The sequence below is a fragment of the Pipistrellus kuhlii genome, unplaced genomic scaffold (genome assembly GCF_014108245.1).
Source record: "Pipistrellus kuhlii isolate mPipKuh1 unplaced genomic scaffold, mPipKuh1.p scaffold_m20_p_10, whole genome shotgun sequence".
Classification (NCBI taxonomy): Eukaryota; Metazoa; Chordata; class Mammalia; order Chiroptera; family Vespertilionidae; genus Pipistrellus; species Pipistrellus kuhlii.
Genome location: NW_023425405.1, coordinates 30,542,283 through 30,565,445, shown reverse-complemented (window position 1 = coordinate 30,565,445; position 23,163 = coordinate 30,542,283). Strand labels below are relative to the sequence as shown.

Genomic DNA, 23,163 nt, shown 5'->3' with positions numbered 1-23,163 from the left:
AGGTGTATTTTTATTAGCATTCTCTTTCAAAATTGCTATGACTTCACTTGCGGATATCCCGCCAACAGCCATTATTGAAAGCCTGACTGTAATTGCTAGGTTACATGCAACGTCTGAAGCACAAAACCAATGTCACTTACAGCCCTCCAACAATTGACTGAGACCAAGTGTTACATCATTAAAGCTGAATTACAACACACCCATGGCGTGTTTTCCATGTGTGCTATTTTAAACAATAGTAGAGCAAAACCTGGCTATAAATTCACAGATCCCCAATTTGTTCGAACTCATGAACAATAAGAGCTGTCCGAGAGTCTTTTCTGGCTCCATTTGAGTCAGAAATGTCATGCACCAAAATTAAATGTCTGTTTGGATTTTACTGGAGATGGAAAGGCTAGCTTTATGTTGTAAATTTAAACAACCTGCCACAAAGGGAGACTCGCATTTGTATCGCTTGGGAAGGCATATTCATCTCTAATTGCTTAGGGTAACACAAATAAACGAAGGTAAAGTGTTCAGTTTCTTAACTGGTTTTGTGTAGAATAAATCAGATGAAGTGATGATGGCCTGGGTTTTCTGTGGGACCAGATTTGATTTCTTTTCTTTGATAGAGTTGGATATAGAATTCATGCATTCAGTTATTGTTAATGATCAGGAAGTTTTCTGAGAAAATTCATAAAAATTCAATGAAAATTCAATAAGATATTCATTAGTGATGATAAAAGAATATTAGCAGGATACTCATATTACTTTTTTTTTTTCTAATTAGGTTCTACCTATTCCATCATTTGGTGATCTAAGTGGAAATAATTTTTCTGTCATAGTGGTACGCAAAGCTATCATAATTACGTTTTTAGGAAGGTGGACAACTTTTTATTCAGCTTCAGTAATTTTTATGGTGCCTAGATTCCACCGGAAAATATTTAGTCACTCACTTAGTTGGATAGAAATCCATCACCTGGAATAGAAATCATGGTCAACATGCCAGCATCTTAGTGCAGACAGGCCCTGAAAATATATACTAGGCAAGGCCATTGCCAAATGACTTGTGTCTGGCCAGCACTACCTTTCAAATGTTCTCTGCATACCAGTAACTGTTAAGATTTATTGCATCATGTGTAGATAAATATATTTAAGCTTTCATATCCATAAATTAAATAACATAGTAGCAGTCTACATTCTATATATTACATGTCTTTAGTTATGGTTTTAGTAGCCACTAATAATATTCAGATTTCTTACCAAAACCTAACAGTAGTCTTCATGTTACTTTAAATATTCATAATAAACCCATTCATATTAAAAATTCTACACACATACAAAAAAAAAAAACCCAAAAAACTAATTCATAGAGAAGTTAGTTTAGCTTCTTAATACATCCTTATTATGAGAAAATACATAATAATAAACAAAGAATCGACTCTAAAATACAGAAGGGAACTGGGGCCCTGTAAAAATATACAATAATCTTAAAGCTAAGTGCTAAGCCAGGCTAAATCAACTACTCCTGTGCTCTCTATTATTCAAATCCTTGCATTCATGTAAAAAGTAACCTCTATGCACACAAACACACATACATACACATCAAAAAATTCTATAGCTCATCACTTCTACCACATTTAATTCACAAATTATGAAAGCAAAAGGAATCCATCACATCCACGAAGGCAGAAAAAAAACAAACCTATGCTCTCACCACAAATATATGTCCACCCAGTTCTTTCCTTTATTTAGGAAATCTCAGTGCCAACTGAATCAAAGCAACCATACTATTTTAAGGTTTATTTGTTTTCTTTAAATTTGGCGGGCACTGTTCTTTCCTATAAAATTGGTTGACTCAATATGGAAAAAAATATCCACCATTGACTTTTAGCATACCCACTTGTTATTCTTCATCTTGAATCCCCAAATTAATCTTACTGATTCATGTTTAAGGATTACTGTTGAATAAAAAATATTTTATGAAGTTATATGTTCTGAGTTCATAAATTTGGGGAAATTTAATTTAAATAAGTGCCATTGAATATATTAGCCACATTCTTTAGATTCTAGGATCTGGGCTGTTATAGTCATTCAAGAATTTGTCATCAGAATACTTTGTGTGTTTTGACACACTAAGGAAGCAGAAGAGAATCTAAACTTCTTGTTATTTCCAATTTAGACCTATCTAGTAAGACTTACGCTGTGCAGCCTTTACATGATTAAATATGCATTTATTAAGTAATTTCTTACCAGGCCCTACACATATTTCAGCACATTATGATGACCCAGATATTATTATATTTACATTTGGACTGTAATTTCCTCAAACCATACAAACAAAACCATTTTGACACCTGGCCCTTTAAAGTTCATGAACTTCAGCATCTAAAAACATGTGCAAGATTGTCAAACATTCCAGTGCCCTCCCTGGGGCACCCAAACATATGTAACCGTGTACACCACAATGTTTCATGCCATCACGTTTCCTTGAAAGAAGTAACTGGATCCTTTAATCAAGGCAGCAAGATGCCACATCTCTGAATCTGAGAGATAAGGAGCAAGGGCTTTGACGGAGAAGTTTAAGAGCAACCACAAGCTTTCTAAAGTTTGAGTCAAGCATATTTGCTCTTTTGAAACTTTCTTTCATTCAAAGCCCATAAATAGTACCAAATAAAATTGCTAGAAGTACACAAGAGGAAAGCCCTGAGGCCAAAAATCACATTTCAATTACAAAGCACATTTTATAATTTTATAATTTATATTATCAATCATTGCAAGAGGAAAAAGGTCTAAGAAGAGGAAAGAGGAAATGAGAGGGATTACCCATAAAATAAGGGTGTGCCTACAGTTTAGCATAGTTGACAGGGACAATTAATGACATCCACCCCAACTGCTCATCTCTGTCTTGTCAGAGATCTTCCAGGTTGAACAAAGGGTTTTTGGAGAACGGCGTATATGGGAAGGTGGATAAATCCACCCTTACCTGAAAGATATGCAGCAACTCCCCAGAGAAGAGCTCTTTACAATTCTGCCAGGGGAAATGGGAGGGCCAACTGCAACCCACCTGCTCACCCTGCACAATCTTAAAGCCTGCTAGCAAAACATAGACAAAATGCTACCACAGCAGCAGCCGAGGTACTCAGTAACTCAGGGGCAAAATGCCTTTAGCAGTCTTTGTCCACCTGTCTCTGAGCAGTGACTGGCTGAGTCCTGCCAGCTGTTTCTTACGTTTTCCAGATTGCTGACCCTTTTGCCCACGGACAGATAAATTAAGGTACCTGGGCTCCACCTTCCCGGTTCTGAACAGCAAGAGGAAGCTACTCTCCTATGGATTCTTAGCTCCAGCAATTAATTGAAGAAAGCATTAAAGCTCCAAAGCAGGCACAATAGAGGATCTGGGGTTGTAATTAGGCAGTGACTTGGGCTGGCTGGAGGGAATGTGTCATAAAAACTTTATCTCTGGTGGAGAGGACTGTTTTCTAAGTACTTTATACTTTCATGTATAAAGTCTAATTTTTTAGCCATCTATATACCTTTTAATATGTGATTGAATATTTTTCTCTGTGTAAAACATAAAATTTTTGAGGTAAAACATAAAATTACTTTAAAGTGTACAATTTAGAGCATTCAATCCAATGTTGTGCAAGCAACACCTCTATCAAGTTCCAAAACATTTTTATCACTCCAAAAGAAAAAGGTGTGTTTTCACACATTCTTATGATACTCAGGTATTTAAAATTATGCAAATTTAACTGCAGATAAGAATATAGCTGCATTTATTTACATTTTTGTTATGCAAAATGTTTTGCCACTGTGTCTCTGTTTTCAGATTTGGTAGCTGTGAAGCTCTGACCTTCTTAGATTATTTAATTTGAAGGTCAACATTTGGTGGAGATGTACTTTCAAAACTCTTCCACATGCACAAAGCTCCATAGGCCTCTTCCCTCACTGCAGCTTCCACTCAGGAACCAGAAGACCTAGCATGCTAACCATCCTAACAATTAAATCAACTTTAAAATAAAGGTATTGTTGAGTGTGTAAGTTAATGAACAAATAAGAGGATGAATGGAAGTCTTATTTCAAAAGAGAGTAGATTTCATGAGCACCTATACTGAACTTTTCATTAAAAATGTAGTGCACAAGCAGCCAGGCTGGGAGTGGCCAGGCCCAGAGTGGCCGGGCCCGGAACAGCCGGGCCCAGAGCAGCCGGGTCGGGTGCGGCCAGGCCCGGAGCAGCAGCAGCCACGCCCAAAGCAGCCAGGTCAGGAGCGGCAGTGGCCAGACCCGGAGGAGCTAGTTGTGGAACAGACCAGAGCAACAGAGGCCAGGCCCGGAGCATCCAGGACCGGAACAGCTTGCTCCCCGCCTGCCTCCGCCCCAAGGCTGCCTCTCAGACATGGCTGGAAACTTTTGGGGGAACTTGAGGGTCTGCTGAATCAAATGAGGAAGGCTTAGATCTGGATGTGTTGAGTTAGTATAGCGCTGGGGTGTTGATCTGTGAGTGCCTTGTGTGGGGCCTGGATGAGGCTGGTTGATCTATTGGGAAATGTTTTTTGTGTGAAGTGTATCCTTGGGCATGTGAAGGTATTATTGATTTGAGAAAATGCTAAGTAACTGATTTACTATCTGAAAAATTTAAAGTTCTGAAAGTTCAAGGTCTCTTGCCAAAAAGAGGTTTTAAAACTAACACCTTAATTTTAATAGAGAAAGGGAATGACAAGCCCTTCCCACCCAGAACAGGTAATCCAATTCCAACCAGCAGCTATGTTTAAACAATGTGTCCATTTACACTCGAATGGCTACACCTTTTGATAGCCTAAGGGCAAGTTTACATGTAAACAAGTTTGCTCTCAATTCCCAGGGCAGAAAAAAAACAAGGTTTAAAATTATTAGATTTTAAAATTTATTCTTAGAAGTGTAAAAGTTTATTAATTAAAAAAACAACAACAACAAAAGGAGATTGAAAAACCTGATGAACAATAATAGCGGTTCATTGTAGTAGAGTTGGTGATATGGGAGGGGAATGGACTGACTGTTCTTGGGGAGGGGGAGAAGGAAGGGAGGAAGAGACTGAACATAAACTGTGCACCTATGGATGAGGACAATGGGGGGGTGGGGAGGGGGAGAGGGTGGGGTGGGAACCTGGTGGAAGGGGGAAGAAAGGAGGAACATTTGTAATAATATGAATAATAAAGATTGAGTTTTAAAAAATCAATAAAATATATTTTAAAAAATGTAGTGCACAGAATGAATCACCTTTACCTAATCACACTGCCCTTAAGCATTTATGTTACTAGAGGCCCAGTGCACAAAATTTGTGTATGGGTAGGGTCCCTAGTGGCTGCTGGCCAGGAGGGCCTCCCTTCCCCTGCCTGCTGCTTTTATTATACACAGACTTTAATACAGACCAGTGTTTGATAGTAAGAGGTTGAATCCCAACTACTTGGTGAAGAATCAAGAAATGTTAATGATACTAAGTGATCTAATCTGTCTCATGTGTAAATTGGTTAGAGTACAGTTTTTGAAGAGTAAATGCTACCTGGTGTTTCTAAAACAGAAACTGTTTTGATAGAAATAATCATTATAGCCAAGACCGGTTTGGCTCAATGGATAGAGTGTCGGCTTGGGGACTGAAGGGCCCGGGTTCGATTCTGGTCAAGGGCATGTACCTTGGTTGCGGGCATATCCCCAGTGGGGGGTGTGCAAGAGGCAGCTGATCGATGACTCTCTCTCATCGATGTTTCTAACTCTCTATTTCTCTCCCTTCCTCTCTGTGCAAAATCAATAAAATATATTTAAAAAAAAGAAATAATCATTATATCAATGAAATAGTCATTAATTAGATTTACATAAACTCAAATAAAGCACTATGAGCTAGTGCTGTAGTTGTTCTATGTTTCCATTTTTAAATATATATTTTTATTGATTTCAGAGAGAAAGGGAGAGAAAGGGAGAGGAAGAGATATAGTCATTGATTGGCTGCCTCCTGCATGGCCCACCCTAGGGATCAAGACTGAAACCCAGGCACCTGCCCTGATTGGGAATCCAATAGTGACCTCCTGTTTCATAAGTGGAAGTTCAACCACTGAGCCACACCAGCTGGACATCTGTTTGTATTTTAGTAGTTTGGATAATAAAAGAAACCTATCCTATCTCTCTAAACTCATCAATTCCCATGGATATTTAAACACGTCTCCCAAATTTATATCTTTAGCTTAAACAACTCCTGTTCTTTCCAAAGTTACATTTCCATATATAGATGCAGAGTAGGCAATTAGATATTCAAGTCTGAAATTCAGTGGATAAGCCGGGAAAGGGTACATTTTTATGTCAATAGCATACAGAAAGCATTTAAACCATACACCTGGGTAAATTGCCCCAGATTGAGGAGAGATGACTAGTGAAAGTAAGAAGAAGGAACCCAGCAGGCACCTATAAGACTTGAGGTTCAGGAGAGAACTTGGTTTCAGTGGATGAAAAGAAGTGATTAGTAAGGCAAGAATAAAGCTTGCAAGAGTGTGGTGCGTTGGAAATAAGAAGGAACAGTGGAAGAGGAAAAGGTCAAGGTTGTTGCTCCCAAATTAAAGTGAATTCGTAAATGTCTTCCAGATCCAATTCTACAAAGGAAAGCTCAATCACCTTTAAAATCCAGTGTTAATGATTCCACTGGTAAACTTTCCCCACCCCACATCACCCCCTACCTCTGCCATTAGACCAGGCCTTATGTCTTAGGCAGTTTAATCAATAAATAGTTCAGAATGGGAATATTTTGAGAAAATTAAGAGAATTAGGCATGCTGTCCTGACCAGACTACCAAAAAATCACTGATTTTATTCAGGTATGCATTTAGAAAGGAATTGTCTCATGTGTTAATACTCTGATCAACATTGTTTTCATGGGAGTATAGTACAGTAGAAAAAGTGCAGACAGAAATCAAGATTGTAACCCACAATCATATGATCTTGGAAAAGTTAATCACCTCTCTGTGCCTCAATTTCCTTATCTGAAAAGTAGGGATATTAACATGTAACAAAAAGTGCTATGAGGAGTAAATGAAATGGGTAAATTCTAAGGAAACCTTTTGAAATTATGTATTAGTTGGATAGTGTATCTTCCAACTCTCCACTGTAAATGATCAATCATATTTCTTAATAACTATGTACCTTTTAAAAAATATATTTTGATTTTTTACAGAGAGGAAGGGAGAAGAAAAGAGAGTTAAAAACATTGATGAGGCAGAAACATCTATTTAGCTGCCTCCTGCACATTCCCTACTGGGTATGTGCCCGCAACCAAGATACATGCCCTTGACTGGAATCAAACCTGGGACCCTTCAGTCTGCAGGCTGACACTCTATCCACTGAGCCAAACTGATGAGGGCCATAACTATGTACCTTTTATGATAAAATATATGAGTCATTTTTCTCTTAATACATCCAATAGATGTATCTCAAAAAATTACTTTTTATTAATGAGAGCTTGAAGACTCTACTTGTTCATTTACCCTTATTTCAACTTAATTTAAGGATTAAATATAAAATTATAGTAACTAGATACAATATTGTATCAAATATTTAATTGATTTACTATCCTAACTACAGCATACCTTTAAATTTTATGAAATGTAAACCAGATATACCCAAGTCTTTGCTTTTGAAGTTTTGAATGAAAGGGGTGAGCAAAATAGATTAAAGAATCTTTAGTAGGTCCAGGTTTACTTTGGGGCATTTATGATATCTTAGTCTTTCAGGACATATTACCTTTCAGGGAGAAATTTTATTCAAAGGACAAATTACAAAAGTAACAAGGTTCTGAGTCATATGCACAATTCCTTACCCACCTTGCTTTACCTCACTGCTGTGTTATTTTTATGTACATATGGTTGAAAACGGCATGAGATTCATAGATTCCACTTTCCTTTGGCTATGATATGAACCACAAAATCTTTGAAAAACTTGTATTTGATGTTAGTTCTTGCCTTTCAAAAATGATTATGAATCATGAAAAAGGGGAGGAGAGAGAAGCATTTATCACTTTGCACTAGAATAGTGAACAAAATGTGTCCTTCTGGTAACCTGTCCTAAACACATTTTAACAGTTAATTGGTTCAACCCCTGGTCGGGGCACATACAAGAATCAACCAACGAATGCCTGACTACGTGGAACAAAAAATCTATGTCTCTCTCTCTCAAAAATCAATCAATAAAATATAAATAAAATAGATCCTTAATGTATTTGTCTCTCATCAGTTCCCCACCAACTTCTTCCTTACAAAACCACTTCAGTGAGTACACTAAATTAAGAATCTAATAAAATGGCTTCTATGCTTAAAAACACTCTAGTGGCATCAGTGGTAACAGCCCGAGGACAAAGTCCGAACTTCTGACATGTACTCTCTACACATCTTTTTCTGCTCTTGCTGTTGCTCATTTTTCTAAAATTATTCCTGATCTTTCACTCTCAGTAACACTCTAGTCATGAAGAACCATTGTCAACTTTCCAACATGGTAGTCATTATCTTATCTACTGGTTGGCCCAAACTATTTGGTCTGCTTGAAATGCACTTTCTCAGAATCCTTCAGTTGTTAAGTGCCCATTCATGCTTAAGACACAGATAGTTTACCTCGGGTAATCTTATTACACACCATATCTGCATTATTTATGTTTTTCTTCTGTTTTCTCAACATGCTTAACATTAATGTAGCATTTCTCAAACTCCATTGTAATTACTAGCTGATTTGCTCATCTCCTCCCAGTTCTTAAAGACTAGGATAATATTTCATTTGCCATTCTCCCCCAGTATCTGTCTTAGTGCTTGATATTGGCAATTTTGTTGTTATTTTCATCACCCAAAACAGCTAGCAATTGATAGACATTTATGATGTAGCAGAAAGTACCCTAAGCACTTTACATAAAATATTCCATTTAATTCTTGTAATAACTATATTATTATCCTCAGAAAGCTTACAAACTTACTAATATCCACACAGCTGGTAAATATCAAAGTTAGACCCCAACCCGAGATGTGTGAGTCCAGAGTCCCTGTTTCTAACCACTATTAATATCTTCATCACAGTGTTGGTAATTTTAAATATTTGTTGAGTATAACGAGTGATTGATTGGTCTATTAAATTCAAGTAAGGTGAATGAAACATCAATATTTTCTAATAAAATTATTACTCAATATAGTTGAACATTTTTTTATAAACCAAAGAGAGGGTTCTTTAAATACATTTTGTTTTTAATAGAAAGGAAAATGCTGTTTCTTATAAGTTGTAGTAAAAAATAGGTGTGTTAAATTCAGGTGAAGTTCAAAACCCACTATAGAATTCTTTGCCATATAAAAACCATATTTTTCAAACTAGAAACAGGCATCTCAAACTGCATATACTATATATTAGCTTTCAATCAGCAATGTAAACAATGTAATATAAGCATTACATGGACTCTACATTAAGATAAACCAAACCACTTTTGCCATGACAGATGTAATCACTCAAATTCCACTGGGAAAGGGGTAAGGCATTATTTGGTCTAGATCTCAGTACTTTAGTTAGTAAATAACTTAGGCTTTGTATATTCATTTCCTCATAACACCTATTTCCAACATTTAAACATTACAAAGTATTTCAAGTGTTCCGAGCTTAGGATTCAATGGTAAAACATGACATTTGCTAATCTTCCTTCTTCAGGCAGTTTTTATTTGACAGTTATGGGGATCATTTACTTTAAGTACTCTTTCCTACATAACGCCTAAATAATAAGAGAAATATTTAATTGTAACCCTCTCTTATACTCAGCATTTAAAAAAAAAATCACAGATCTAAACATAAAACAGAAGCTACTTAAAAAGCTATACTTGAAAAATTTTAAAAATTAGATGTTAGCCAAGTTGCTAATTAAAAAAAAATTATGTAAGGGTTAAAATCTGAAATATGAGTTGAGCATATTCAACATATGACTTTGGAAAAATAGTTATTTTAGTGTTGATTATGAGCAAAAAAAGTAGTTGTCTGAATTGAACTGCATCTTAGTATTTAAAAAAAAATAGATCCAATTGTTTAAATTAAAAATGCATTTTAAGTAACTATTTTCTATATTTAAATTGACATGCTTTTATGTATTGTATTTATTTCTTATGCATTCATGGGAAAATTACTCTTTGAAGTGTCAATGAAGGTTATTTAAAAAACATAGGTAGCACATTGATATGAATCAAACTTGAAAAGATCCTGTGAAAAGTTCTCTTCCACATCTGTCCTCTTGCCAGGCAATTCTTCTCCCCAGAAAACTCCAGGGTTACTATGTATGTATCAATGTATGTATGTGTCTACTTCCTGATAAAGTTTATGTACACACAACCACATATAAAATACAAATACTAAAAGATCATGATCCATGCCCTGGCTCCTCATTAACCATGCAACTCTGGACAAGTCACTTAGCCTCTTAGATATAGGGCACATCTATAAGGTAGATAGAAAAAGGATGAATAGGGTTCTTCTCATTCTATAATAGCTCAAATGTTGAAAGCTGAGAACAACATTTAGTTTCATCTCAAAATTTAAGCATCTTCCTTTGACCTATAATAGGAAATCAAGTTTTTATTCCATGGTACAAAGTTACAGAGACTCACATGCTGTTTGCCTCTCCTAAAAGCCCTGCCAAGATGACCATTCATGGACTCAAAACTGCTTGTTGCCTCCCTCATTGATGTCTTAAGGGACTGTAGGCTCAGGATGGCCAGATTTTTTAATAATTTAAACACACACACACACACACACACACACACACACCAAAACACCTTTAATCCAGGTTCTTAAAGTCTCCTGATTTAAACATGTTGGTTAACTATCAATTTTAAATGAAAAACAAATAGCTCTGTGCAGGTCATGCAAAGTACAACCAAAGGTTGAATTCAGCTTATGAACCCTGAGTTTTCAGTATAGATCCTGTTCACTGGCAGGCAATGAAGTAAAACAATGTCTGTTATCTGCCCATCTCGATACAAAAGGGAATCTTTTACTGGGATATTAGGCCTATCTTTATGTCAAAAATAACCCCTTATAACTTGTTTTGCCTGCATTCTTACAAAATAAATTTCACTCCTAGTTCTTGCACTCAGACAACTTCCTGTGGTTAACTCTTACTCCTGGTCACATTTGCTATTGCAGAATACCTTTGACATTCTATCTAACCCGATCTAATAAAGAGTTAATATGCAAATTGACCATCACTCCAACACATAAGACGGCGACCCCCATATGGACACAAGATGGCTGTCACAAGATGGCCACCAAAGGAGGACAGTTGGGAGGGAACAGGCCTGTAAGGGAGGGCAGTTGGGGGTTGACCAGGCCTGCAGGGGAAGGCAGTTGGGTGGACCAGGCCTGCAGGGGAGGGCAGTTCGGTAGGCCAGACCAGCAGGGAAGGACAGTTAGGGACAACTAGGCTGGCAGGGGAGCAGTTAGGCACTGATCAGGCTGGCAGTGGAGTGGTTAGGGGGTGATCAGGCTGGTAGGCAGAGGTGGTTAGAGCCAATCAGGTAGGCAGGCAGGTGAGTGGTTGGGAGCCAGCAGTCCTGGATTGTGAGAGGGATGTCTGACTGGGTATTTAGGCCCAATCCTGAGATGGCCACCCCCATGTGGACACAAGATGGCCACCTCGGATTGGGCCTAAACGGGCAGTCAGACATCTCTTGAGGGGTCCGATTGGAGAGGGTGCAGGCTGGGCTGAAGGACAACCCTCCTCCATGCACCAATTTCATGCACCAGGCCTCTAGTGTTCCTATAATGTTTTATAATGTAATAATTAGTGTGATTATATAATATGTATTCTATTTTATAACATATTAGAGGCCTGGTGAATGAAGATTTGTGCAAGAATGGGTCTTCCTTCCCCTGGCTGCTGGCACCACCATCACTCTGGCCAGAGCTGCCTTTCTGCTCTGGCCAGGAGCAGCCTTTCTGCCTTCCCATGCTTCCTAGAGGCCCAGAGCAGTTGGGATGATGTGGGACAGCTGTATCATTGCCATGGCACAAGAGTCCCACCCTGCCCCTGGCTGCTCTGCAGCTGTGTATGCAAATCAACCTGCCATCTTTGTTGGGTTAATTTGCATACTTCTAATTGGCTGGTAGTGTCATGAAGGTATGATCAATTTGCATGTTACTTTTTTATTAGGTAGATAACAATTTTGCATGTATATTTTATCAGAAGTGGGAGTAAACAAAAGGTGGATCAAACTAGGTTTACAGTTGTTTGTATAGAAAATATAATAATAAATAGCAATACAAGAATAAATTCTGTGTTTCATGTACTCACAACTGTAAGTTTACTTCTGCCTCACACTTTAAAATCCCTTGTGACTTGTATGAAATCCAAAGAGAAGAGTTGAGCATTTCAAAGTCTAATTTTTCTCCAGAGGCCCACATTCCAATGACCCAACTCCATCCAAAGGATACCTGAATTCATTCACCTATACCCTCTCTGGAGAGAATCTCATCAACACATATTTATATTACAATGATTCTGGGCAGAACTAAGAACAAGTACACTAAATAATGGATGAAACTGCCCAGAGGTTGCACGAAAAGAATAAAAATAATCTCAAACTTTTAAGTAAAATTAAGTATAGTATACAGGGTTTTTTTTTAAACAGTATTTTCCAAGATATGCTATTCTGCTATAGCTTTACCTATATTGCATTCTATTTGCTCCCTTTTAATACTAGTATAGAATCTACATTTTTAGGGCCATTGTTACTGGGGTTAAATATGAATAAAGTATCCCCTCCTTTTCACCTGAAGATTTTCCTCTGAAATAATGAAATAAACCTGAATGAAGAGTACAACTGCAGGTTGAAATAAGCCCATTTTTTTGCTGTCATAGGGCTGAATTTAAAGTAACTGAAAATCTCATACAAAACTATTCATAGCCTTCCATAATCACCTAAGATTATTTAGCACATTGAGAAAAATGTTTTTGTTTTTTTTTTGTATTGTGATTTGCACATAGCATCAATAACAAAGACAGAAAAGCAACCTTTAAAGTTTCTCTAAATTATCTGCCTTATGCAATTTGATTAAACACATCCACACACTTATTATAAACCACTAAATATGTCTTACAATGAGACTTCTTTGTGCGAGTGACACCTCAGTGATTTATAATTAACAGTTAGTGAGAATAAAGGGAAAGAACTATATGCCTCTGGTTGCTTTTATGTTAGGCCCACTGATAATACTTGCTGAATATTGATAACATTCTCTGTGCAGAGCTATTACTGGCTATTGGCATATGGATTCTCAGAGAGCCTTCTTAAAGACTTGCTGTCATTGACTTCCAATATATTGGCTTTAGTATTCCAATACCCAATGCTCTCCTGATCACAAATTCGTTCTAGGCTCCACCCCAATGAACTGACCATTTCCATTGGCTGGGAATCCCTTTAAGCTCCATCCTTACCAGTAAGAAAACTTCTCTGGAAGATGGATTTATAGCAAGCAATTAAAAAAAAAATGTACTTCAATGATTCATTTGTTTGGTGTGACTCTGTAGCTTGGAAAGAGCATGGTGGTGATTATATGGAGGTGCAGTCAAATTCTCACAGGAACATAATTGTACTAGTCCTGTCTTTTATGATCTCATGTATCATGTACTAAAACATCTCATAGGTTCAACTCTTTATTTCTTAAAGATTCCTTTGAATCTCATTCTTCTTAGTGAATTAATTACATGAATATAAATCAATAGCAACTATTTAATTGGTATGGTTATTTTATTTTAATCACACAGCCAGGATGAAATCTTAAACACTGAAGTAACTTTAGAAATGTACTTCATTCCCTTGACTTTACAGATGGTGAAACTGAGAACTAAGTGACTTTCCTCACATTGTTAATTCATAACAGCATATGTCTGGAATCTGAATCCTATTTTTTCTCCATCTGGTCACAAGTAATTTAAATACTTGTGCAAAGCGAGGCCAAGCCAGTGTCAGGCACTGTCATAAACAAACAAAATTTAAGAGAGGTATGTACCTTCTTGTGCTGTAAATGAGATCAAAACCCTTGGTAGAAATAGTATAAATGACAACATAAGTTGTGTGGAAAAATCCATATTAGCTTTTAATCTGTAGCAGCCAATTTCTCTGAACCTACTCTATAGGCATGCAGACAGGATGACACCAGTTAAACAGCATACTTAGGAGTGGCAAGTGAGTGCGTCAGGCAGCAACTTTGGACCAGGTGCATGATTTTCTCAGAGATTAAATGTCCAAATGGTGATTAGTGAGCTTGCAGTCTCACTTCAGACCTAACTGGATGCCTAATATTTGGGAGTCAGAGAGCAGATCTCCACTTCCGCCCTGGAGAGAATGTTACAACAGTCAATGGGTTTAACACCAAACAGCCAATTTTGCTCTTCCATCTGAACATGTGCCCAGGAAAAGCTGGCACCTGCCACGTTTCACCTCAGAGAAAAGGAATGAGCAAGGCAGCTAGCTTTTCCTTTCTGTAACAATTTGATCACAGCAAAGTAACTTCCAGAATGTTGTTAAAGGTTGTAGGTAGCTTTTGTTTGTTTGATTTACTCTAAAGGAAGCTTGATTCACCAGTGACATGCAAAATATATGAAGGATAAATGCGTGATTTTTGAAAGGTGGTAATTAAAATTTGTTAAGTCTTGTTATTTTTTGTTGATAATATGAAATCTTTAAGTAAAATATGACTTTTTAACCTTTTTCACATTGTGGCATGCCTGGGAACTTTAGGTATTCTAAGAAATTGAATTTTTCAGCCTTCTTAAACTTATTCCATGAAAATAATAAAATTGTATTATATTTATATATACTTACTAATGGTTATTTACTCATGCAGTTAATTAATTAAAAAACCTCAATCTAGAAACCAGAGTGATTAATGGGCAAATGTCTGCACTTGTATGAAGAATGCACATAAAAATTCAAATTGAAACTTACCTCTACCACCTTTAAATACAGAGATACCTCCAAACACAAAATACCTCTCCACCGTTATAAAAGTAGAAACTGTAATACTTTTTGAGGGAGAGGGGATAGCAGGTGCTTAAAAATTCATTTAATTATAAAAGAAGCAGTAGTTCTGAAAACTAGAATTCTGTAATAGTGGTTCTCTAGGTGGAGGACTTTGATAGAATTTCTTCAAGTCTTGAGTGAAAATTTTAGTGATAAAATGTATGCTTGAAATTGTCTCTGTTTTTTAGCCAGCATGAGAAACAAAAGTAGACTTCTAAGAAGCATATCATATATTAGAGGAAAGGAAAGTCCATGTGTTTGAAAGTGCCATGTGATAATTTGGATACCTGGGTTTTTACTATACTTTTCAATTTGGTTTTAGGAAAATTATGTCATTTTCATGCTACAATTGCTGATGATGTTAATTGGACACATAAACATAAAAAGGTTTATAGCATCATATTAAATACACATTAATAAAAGTTACCAAATAACTAGATTTAAAAAGAAAAACTATTGTACATTTTTATTTAATATCTTAAACGTACACATAGCTAGAGAGGAAGAAAGTAGGCCAATGTATTACACAGTATTCACATTATTTTCTCAGAAGACAGGTTCCATTAACCTTGACTATCTTTACTTGTCAAGCAGTTAATATGACATAAGAAATAACAGATTCTCTTTTACCATTAACCTTAGCAAAGGAGACCCTCATTTCCAATATTTATAACCATTTGACACAATCTATTAAAGCAATGGAAAGACTCCCCCAAACAGAGATCTCCCATTTGCTCATTGTGAATAAAACAAATACATAATTCAAATCTGACCTCACTTTAAAAGACATATAAGACAGTTTCCCTAGTTGTCTTGCCTATTTTTAAAATTTTTTTTATGGTGGTAAATAAGCCTTGGAAAATTCCTTCATAGATTTTACCACCTGAAACTGCAGCTGTTGGCTGCCACTATCAAAGCCTCACAACTCCAAATTCACGTGCAAACCTCATCAAGGGCAGACATTTCTATATAATTGATTCCAGAAGTATTTCTTTTGCTGAGATCAGGGGGCAAAGGGAAGAATAATGAGCAGCTTTTTAGAAGGAATTGGGGGGTGGGGTGTTGAGAAAAGGGGGAGGGGAGCTTTTAAAATCTCGGGCTTGGCCAGAAATGCATAGCAATTTTACGGTCAATTGGCGAGAGCATCTGGAACCAGGCATCCTGGCCTCATAGTTGATGGTAGTGAAACCAGCTTACAGGCAACAGCAAGCCCATAATGAGTCCCTGTCATGTACCGGTGGAAACCACGTTGACGTTCTGCCAAGTATCCCTGCACCTATTTCTCAGGGTCAGGATTCCCTGAGAGTCCTCCTCTAATATATGAAACACTGGCTCGTGGATCGTAACCCATTTGAGCTATTCGTAAAGGCAACTCAGAAAAGGAACAACTTAAAACTTAGATCTTGTATGTGTTTAATTCCTCGAGTGCTGACAAGGCTTTATATCACAAAGCCGTGTTTGCTTTCATTCGGGGGATATATTTCAAACGCAGCAGGCCATCTTGTTAGTGCTCGGAGAGTGTCGGATGCTCAGGCCATAAATCATAGCACAGCGCGTGGCACACGGGCTGGAGGAGGCTCTTTGTTATTTCAAATGCAGGACAGGTGATTAGAAAAAGGGGCAGGGCCTCTCTCTTTTGAATGCCAAGCAGAAAAACTAGGTGATGTGGAAATAATTTCTTATGAGTAAATGATGTTTACCTTAAGCCGCTGCTCGTAATTCACCAGGCTGCCACTGGTCGATTACACCCGCAAATAAGTCAAGGGAGAGGACAGCCATGAGAAATGGAGGGGATGTGAGTCAACAGGATGGAAGCTGGTTCAGTGGACAGAAATGGGCCATGCAGAAAACTAGACTGCTAACATTCCTGACTTTCTATTTTTACCCAAACAATGTAATTAATAGAGATTGGATCCATTTTCCAACTCACTCAAAATTCAAAGTTTGTGATGGTGAACTAAATTCAACATGTTTGCTCTTTTGGTTAATCTACTCTTGGCAAGGAATCACTTCCTGCTTTCAAACAAGAAAAGTAAAGCAAGCAAAAAGAGGCAATATGAAGTAAACTAAACTATAAAAAAGAAAAAAAGCATTTAAAATGCTTCTTAAAAAACTCAATTTTAATGTAAAATTCTGCTCAAAATGCCTATTTTTTGATATTGTTAGTACAAATTAATCAGAATTAATCAGAAATATATAAAATGTGTGTTCCTCATAATACACATTAAAATGGGGGAAATGTGCTTGATGATAGGAACCTTTTTGAATCTAAAGTATTTGGCAAAGCACTTGGTGGACCTTTAAAATAAGGGACTGAGGGATAAGGGGTGGATGGCAAGAATAAAAATGTACTATGTCTCTTAATTTTTAACTATCTTAATAATAAACATGATATATAGAAAACTATCATGGATTAATATTTTCTAGGGTGCACATTCATACTAGAAAAATCCCACAGGGCCAATAAATTATAGGAAATTTAATGCGATAATTTACAATCTACTGTGTAAAACTAGTCTCCTCATTTTATAAAACAAACAAAAAAAAGCAGCAATATATTCTAATATTGCTTTAATTTGTTTACCAAGTGTATTGTTACTCATAGAAGGTATTTACTTTTAGAAGAATCACAGAAAATGGACAGTAATTTTTAAAATATGGATTTCAAATAAATCACACCAAATAGCTTATTTTCACCTGCCACTTAGCCTATATTATGTAATCATAATTCTGTAGAATTATAGGTAATTGGCAAAATATGCAACAATTTTCATTTTCACCCTAAAGAGAAAAATCTCAAATGGCAAAGTCTCTGCCAAGAACGTTTAGTAAATAACTTCTACTGCTTGTTGAGAACCAACTATGTGGGCCAATTTCTTTATAAACGTCATGCAATGTGACTTGTCCAACAATTGTGTTTGATTAGCCATGTCAATCCCAAATTAGAGACCAGAACACTGAGGCTTAACACTATTAACTAGCTCAAAGTGACACAATAAGTTTTGGTAAGTGGATGAACAGGTAAAAATTTCCCCCAATAGTCACAAAATAATTTAAAAAACTTGAATAAATGAATGAAATAAGCAATAGATGTATAATCCTGCCATAGGCACCTAAAGCAAATGTCTTACCTCAAAAGCAAATGACAAGGAAGAGATGAGAGGCTTCAGAGGGCCAAATCGAAACAGCATTAGAAACACCAAGCAACGGAAAGCTTCCACAACAGCTGCCTTAGGTCTGAAAGAAGTGTCATTAACATGCATTAGCTTTAAATACACTCCTTACATGTTTGCATGCTATAATTAATACAGTTATATACATTTATTTTAAATTAAAAAAACATTCTGCACTTTAATGTATTTGAGGAGCATGTGTCTCTGAAGCTGTTTGAAACAGGCATTAAAGGAAGAGATAAAATGCATCTTTTTTTTTTTTTAAATGTTTTTTATCGATTTGAGAGAAAGGGAGAGGGAGATAAAAATTAATGAAGAGAGCCAAAACCGGTTTGGCTCAGTGGTAGAGTGTTGGTGTGTGGACTGAAAGGTCCCAGGTTTGATTCTGGTCAAGGGCATGTACATTGGTCGCGGGCACATCCCTAGTAGGGGGTGTGCAAGAGGCAACTGGTGGATGTTTCTCTCTCATTGACGTTTCTAGCTCTCTATCTCTCTCTCTTCCTCTCTGTAAAAAATCAATAAAATATATATTTTTAAAAATTAATGAAGAGAATCATGGATCGGCTGCCTCCTGAATGCCTCCCTCCCCCTACTGAGGATGAAGCCCACAACCCTGGACATGTGCCCTGACCCCAAGAATCAAATCAGCGACTTCTTGGTGCACTGGACAATGCTCAACCCACTCAGCCACACTGGCTGGGCAATAAAAGGCATTTTTTAAAGAAAATCTGTTCTTTACCAATGTATTGCTTAGTTTGAGCATTGATGAATCAGGCTGAAGCATACAGGCGTCTTCAAACTACAGCCCGCGGGCCACATGCGGCCCGCAGAGGAGTCTGATCCGGCCCGCCAGGTTTTTTGGGCAGTGAGCGCAGCCGAGGTGTTACAGTAGGAATTAGTAGTTCATATAGTCCGGCCCTCCAGCTCTCTGAGGGACCGTGATCTGGCCCCCACTTTAAAAAGTTTGAGGACCCCTGTATAAATTTTAAAGTAAGTGACACTTCATTCACTCAATGCTTTTACCTTTACACTTCATTCATTAAAAAGTGACTTGGTCGGAAGACTGATATAGTTAAGTACTCTAAAATAAAGAAAAGTTGAATTCTGAAATACTAAGAATGTGAAATTGGTGTAATTATACCTAATTTATTAGGTAACATTACTATAGATCTTTGTTAATTATTATGATGAATATTTTCTGTATATATGGTATCTAAAATATAAAATACAGGTATTTATGTATTTGAAACAGTGCTGAATATCACAGGAAGAGAGGCATTTATTCACTGCCTCATAATGATGGTAATAAACAGATATTTTTATCAGTTTAAAATAGTTTGATATGATATTTAACTAACATTTGTTGGATATTTTAATGTTTTTGTAAAAGACAAATAGTATTGTTATAAGGTGAACTTTCTAATTAAAATATTACAGAATCAATGTCATTAAAATGCAATTATATTTATTTTAGAAAATTGAGGTATAGAAAAAAAGAAGAAAATCTAAAGTGTATTTTTAACTTAAGACTTTCTTCTATTGTCTATTAATTATGACCCACCGTTTCTATAAAATTGAACATAACAACATTTTAGTACAAAAAAGAGAATGCATTTTTAAACTCAATAGAAACAGAATAATAATTTATAATTTGCATTCAAGTAATGTGATTAAAGTTTTTTTGGAGAAAAAAACATTAAGAAAGCCTTTCCCTTGTAATGTCATAACTTATTATGATAATTTTTAATGATATATGTGTAATTTTAAATTATAAAAACAAGATTCCCTATTTTAAAACACATAGTTTTGTTAAGTTTTTAATATTTTTTACCTTTTAAACTTTTATATTGTAAAATCAAATATACATATAGAGAAGTACTGGTATAGAAAGCAGAAATATGCAGCTGGGTGATTTTCAACAAATAAGCAACCATGTACCCACCACCCATTATCAGCATCCAAATGATACCTCTTAACTCCTCAATGTTTTCATCCTCCCTCTCAGCAAGAATCAATCCTCTGACTTTTATGGTAATCATAGCCTTTCTTGCTCTTTTTTTATAAAAAGTTTTACCACTTCAGCATAAATTTCTAAAAACTAGTCTATAATTTTATCTCTTTCCTACATTTCATAAATGGTATAGTGTATGCACATTCTTGTATATGGCATCTTTCACTCATTATTGTGTGCGAGACAGACCTATAATGCTGCAAGTAGCAGGGGTTCACTCTTTCACTCCTGCATAGTATTCCTTTGTGTGGGTATAAAAATGCATGCAACCATTCATTTGGTGAAGAACATTTGGTGTTGAAGATATTTGTTTATTGTAAACAGTGCTATCTACACATTCCCTTTCATGCATATTTGGGTGTATTTTTTAATATATAACTAGAATTGAATTACTGGATTACAAGATACACACACACACACACACACACACACACACACACACATATTAGTTATACATAATTCATGCACCAGGCCTTTAATACACACATACACACACACACACACACAATATTAGATATACACAATTCATGCACCAGGCCTCTAATACATACACATACACACACACACACACACACACACACACACACACAGTGGCCAGATTATTATGAGTTCAGGGATCATAATTTGGTCACTCAGTGTATGTTAAAATTATGTTAGAAAAATTCTCAGTTTTTCAAATTAAATATCATAAAATAAACCCCTCTCTTCAGTGTGTGAGCATTTTAACAGTTGGTATTATTAATCCTTTTAATTTTAGTAATTTGGGATGTAATGTCTTTGCTACTTTTAAAATTTGCCAATAGCATCTCCTACTTGGTTTTATTTTTTACTGTCTTAATGATAGTTAATTTTTGAAAAACTAACTTTCTTAATATTATTATAGTTTAATTAAACAATTCTACCTAAATCATCAATAATTAGGTCTTTTGTGTACCATTTACTATTTTTACATACTCCAAAGTTATAGATGCATATTACTATGCTACCTGCTGGAATTGGCTTTCCTCTTACTTTTCAACACAGAATCCCCTGACCCCAGAAGTAATTTTTATGGTGTGAAATATTTGTCAAATTTATTTTTCTTATTCCTATGTGGAAATCCAATTTTTCTAAGACCATTTATTGAAAAGCCAGCCTTTTCCCACGGCTCTGCAGGGACACCTTTATCACAAATCAAGTCTATATATAAGCATAGATCTCTTTCTAGGTTTTCTGTTCTAATCTTTGTGCTAATAAAACATGTCTAATTACTGTGGTTTTATAATAAATCTTGAGAAGGAGTTATGCAACTCTTGCCTTTTTTTTAAGCCTCAAGACTTGTTGGCTATTATTGGACTATCTACTTATATCTTAGAAAGACTGTGTGAAATTCTAGAAAGAAATCTTTCACAATTTTAATTCATATTGTATTGAAAATGTAATATATGGCCTAATATCTGGTTACAGAAGATGGTTTTACTTTGGGTGGTTGACACATGGATTAATATACAGATCTTGTATTATAGAAATGTACACTTGAAACGTATATGATCCTATTAACCAATGTCACCCCAACAAATTAAATAAAATAAAAAAACAGAATGGAAATAAGTAAATCAATTTGGTATTGTAATCTTTACAATACTGAGCATTCCAATCTATGAATGTAGTTATCTCCCCATTTATTTAGCTCTTTATGTTTCATAGTATTTCAATAGTTTAACAATGTTTATAAAGAGATTTCATATTCATTTTTTTCAGGCTTATATTTACTTGATATTTGATATACTTGATGCTATTGCTTATACAGTCATGTATACAGCAAGGACATTTCTGTCATCATGTAGGATGGTGGTCCCATAAAGCCGGGGACACTTAAGGGTAAATGGTTTGCACTTCTCCTTCCCAACCAGAGGGTTAGTAGCTGAAATGACCCTACTCAGGGAGACAGATAGCAGAAACCCTTAGTGCCAATTGCCAACCACACTCAAGGACAGATGAAGTTAAGAGAATAAATCTCATTTTGACACATAAGCATAAAGCTGATGAATATTTTATTGAGATCTTCCTCTAACACCTCCCCTAACTGCCCAGTCTTAAAAAGCCTTAAAAAAAATGAAGGTCCAGAAAACGCTTTCCTTTCCAGGAGCAAGCCTGCGCCTCCCAGGCATGCACCTCCTAAATTCTAAGGGAGCCCATGAGGCTTGTAAGCAAGTCAGCAAAAGGGAAGGAAGAAAGAAGGGAAGGAGGGATGAAGGGAGGGAGAGGGAAGGAAGGAGGGAAGTAGGAGAGACAGAAGAGGGAGAAGAAAGAGAGAGAGAGAGAGAGAGAGAGAGAGAGAGAGAGAGAGAGAGAGAGAGAGAGAGAGAGAGAGAGGGAGAGAGAGAGAGATCTTCATCAGGAGTTCTCTGCTTTTATTGGGGTTCAAGGTGGGGCCTAGGGTTCCATGAGCTCACTCTTTCACTCTTTTTAAGGTTAACTTAGAGAGTGGGAAGGAAAAAATAAGTAGTCCAGTGGTCAGTTTTTCAAATGCACCAGGATCTCTGAAGTAAAGGAGCCTCAGTGGGGAGAGGCTGCCTGGCTCTGTATCTACAATAGTAGGATGGGACTGACCGGCGGTTATTCCTGACATCTGCCTTGGAGTGGATGTCTCTTTAAATGGATGTTTCAGCAATCAAAGCTTATACAAAAAGGAAAGCCAACTGTCTTTTTGGTAGGCTTAGACTACCATTAATTACTCACATGTTTAAAACGATGCTGGTGTAACAGAGTTTAAAACTCTGCTGCCAGTCGTATAAAAGTATAGCACATCTAGTTACAGCAATAGAATAAACCATCCAGGTTTGCGTAATAAGTACCATGTTGGCATAAACACAAAATTTCATAATGACAGATTTCTTAGAATGTATCTCAGTATGAGCTCCTGAATAAAGCCTGAGGTGGTTTAGATTTTTAAGTGACTACAT

At 36.4% G+C, this 23,163-nt stretch overlaps 1 protein-coding gene across 1 annotated transcript in view; it reads right to left on the bottom strand.

The window, feature by feature from the left end:
• The window catches only part of AGMO (alkylglycerol monooxygenase), a 257,909-nt gene that overhangs the window by 88,618 nt on the left and 146,128 nt on the right, over nt 1–23,163 (bottom strand). Inside the window, exon 12 of the mRNA XM_036429286.2 lies at nt 18,166–18,271. Within this exon, the coding sequence (XP_036285179.1) occupies nt 18,166–18,271 (106 nt within the window). The remainder of the gene's footprint in view (nt 1–18,165; nt 18,272–23,163) is intronic.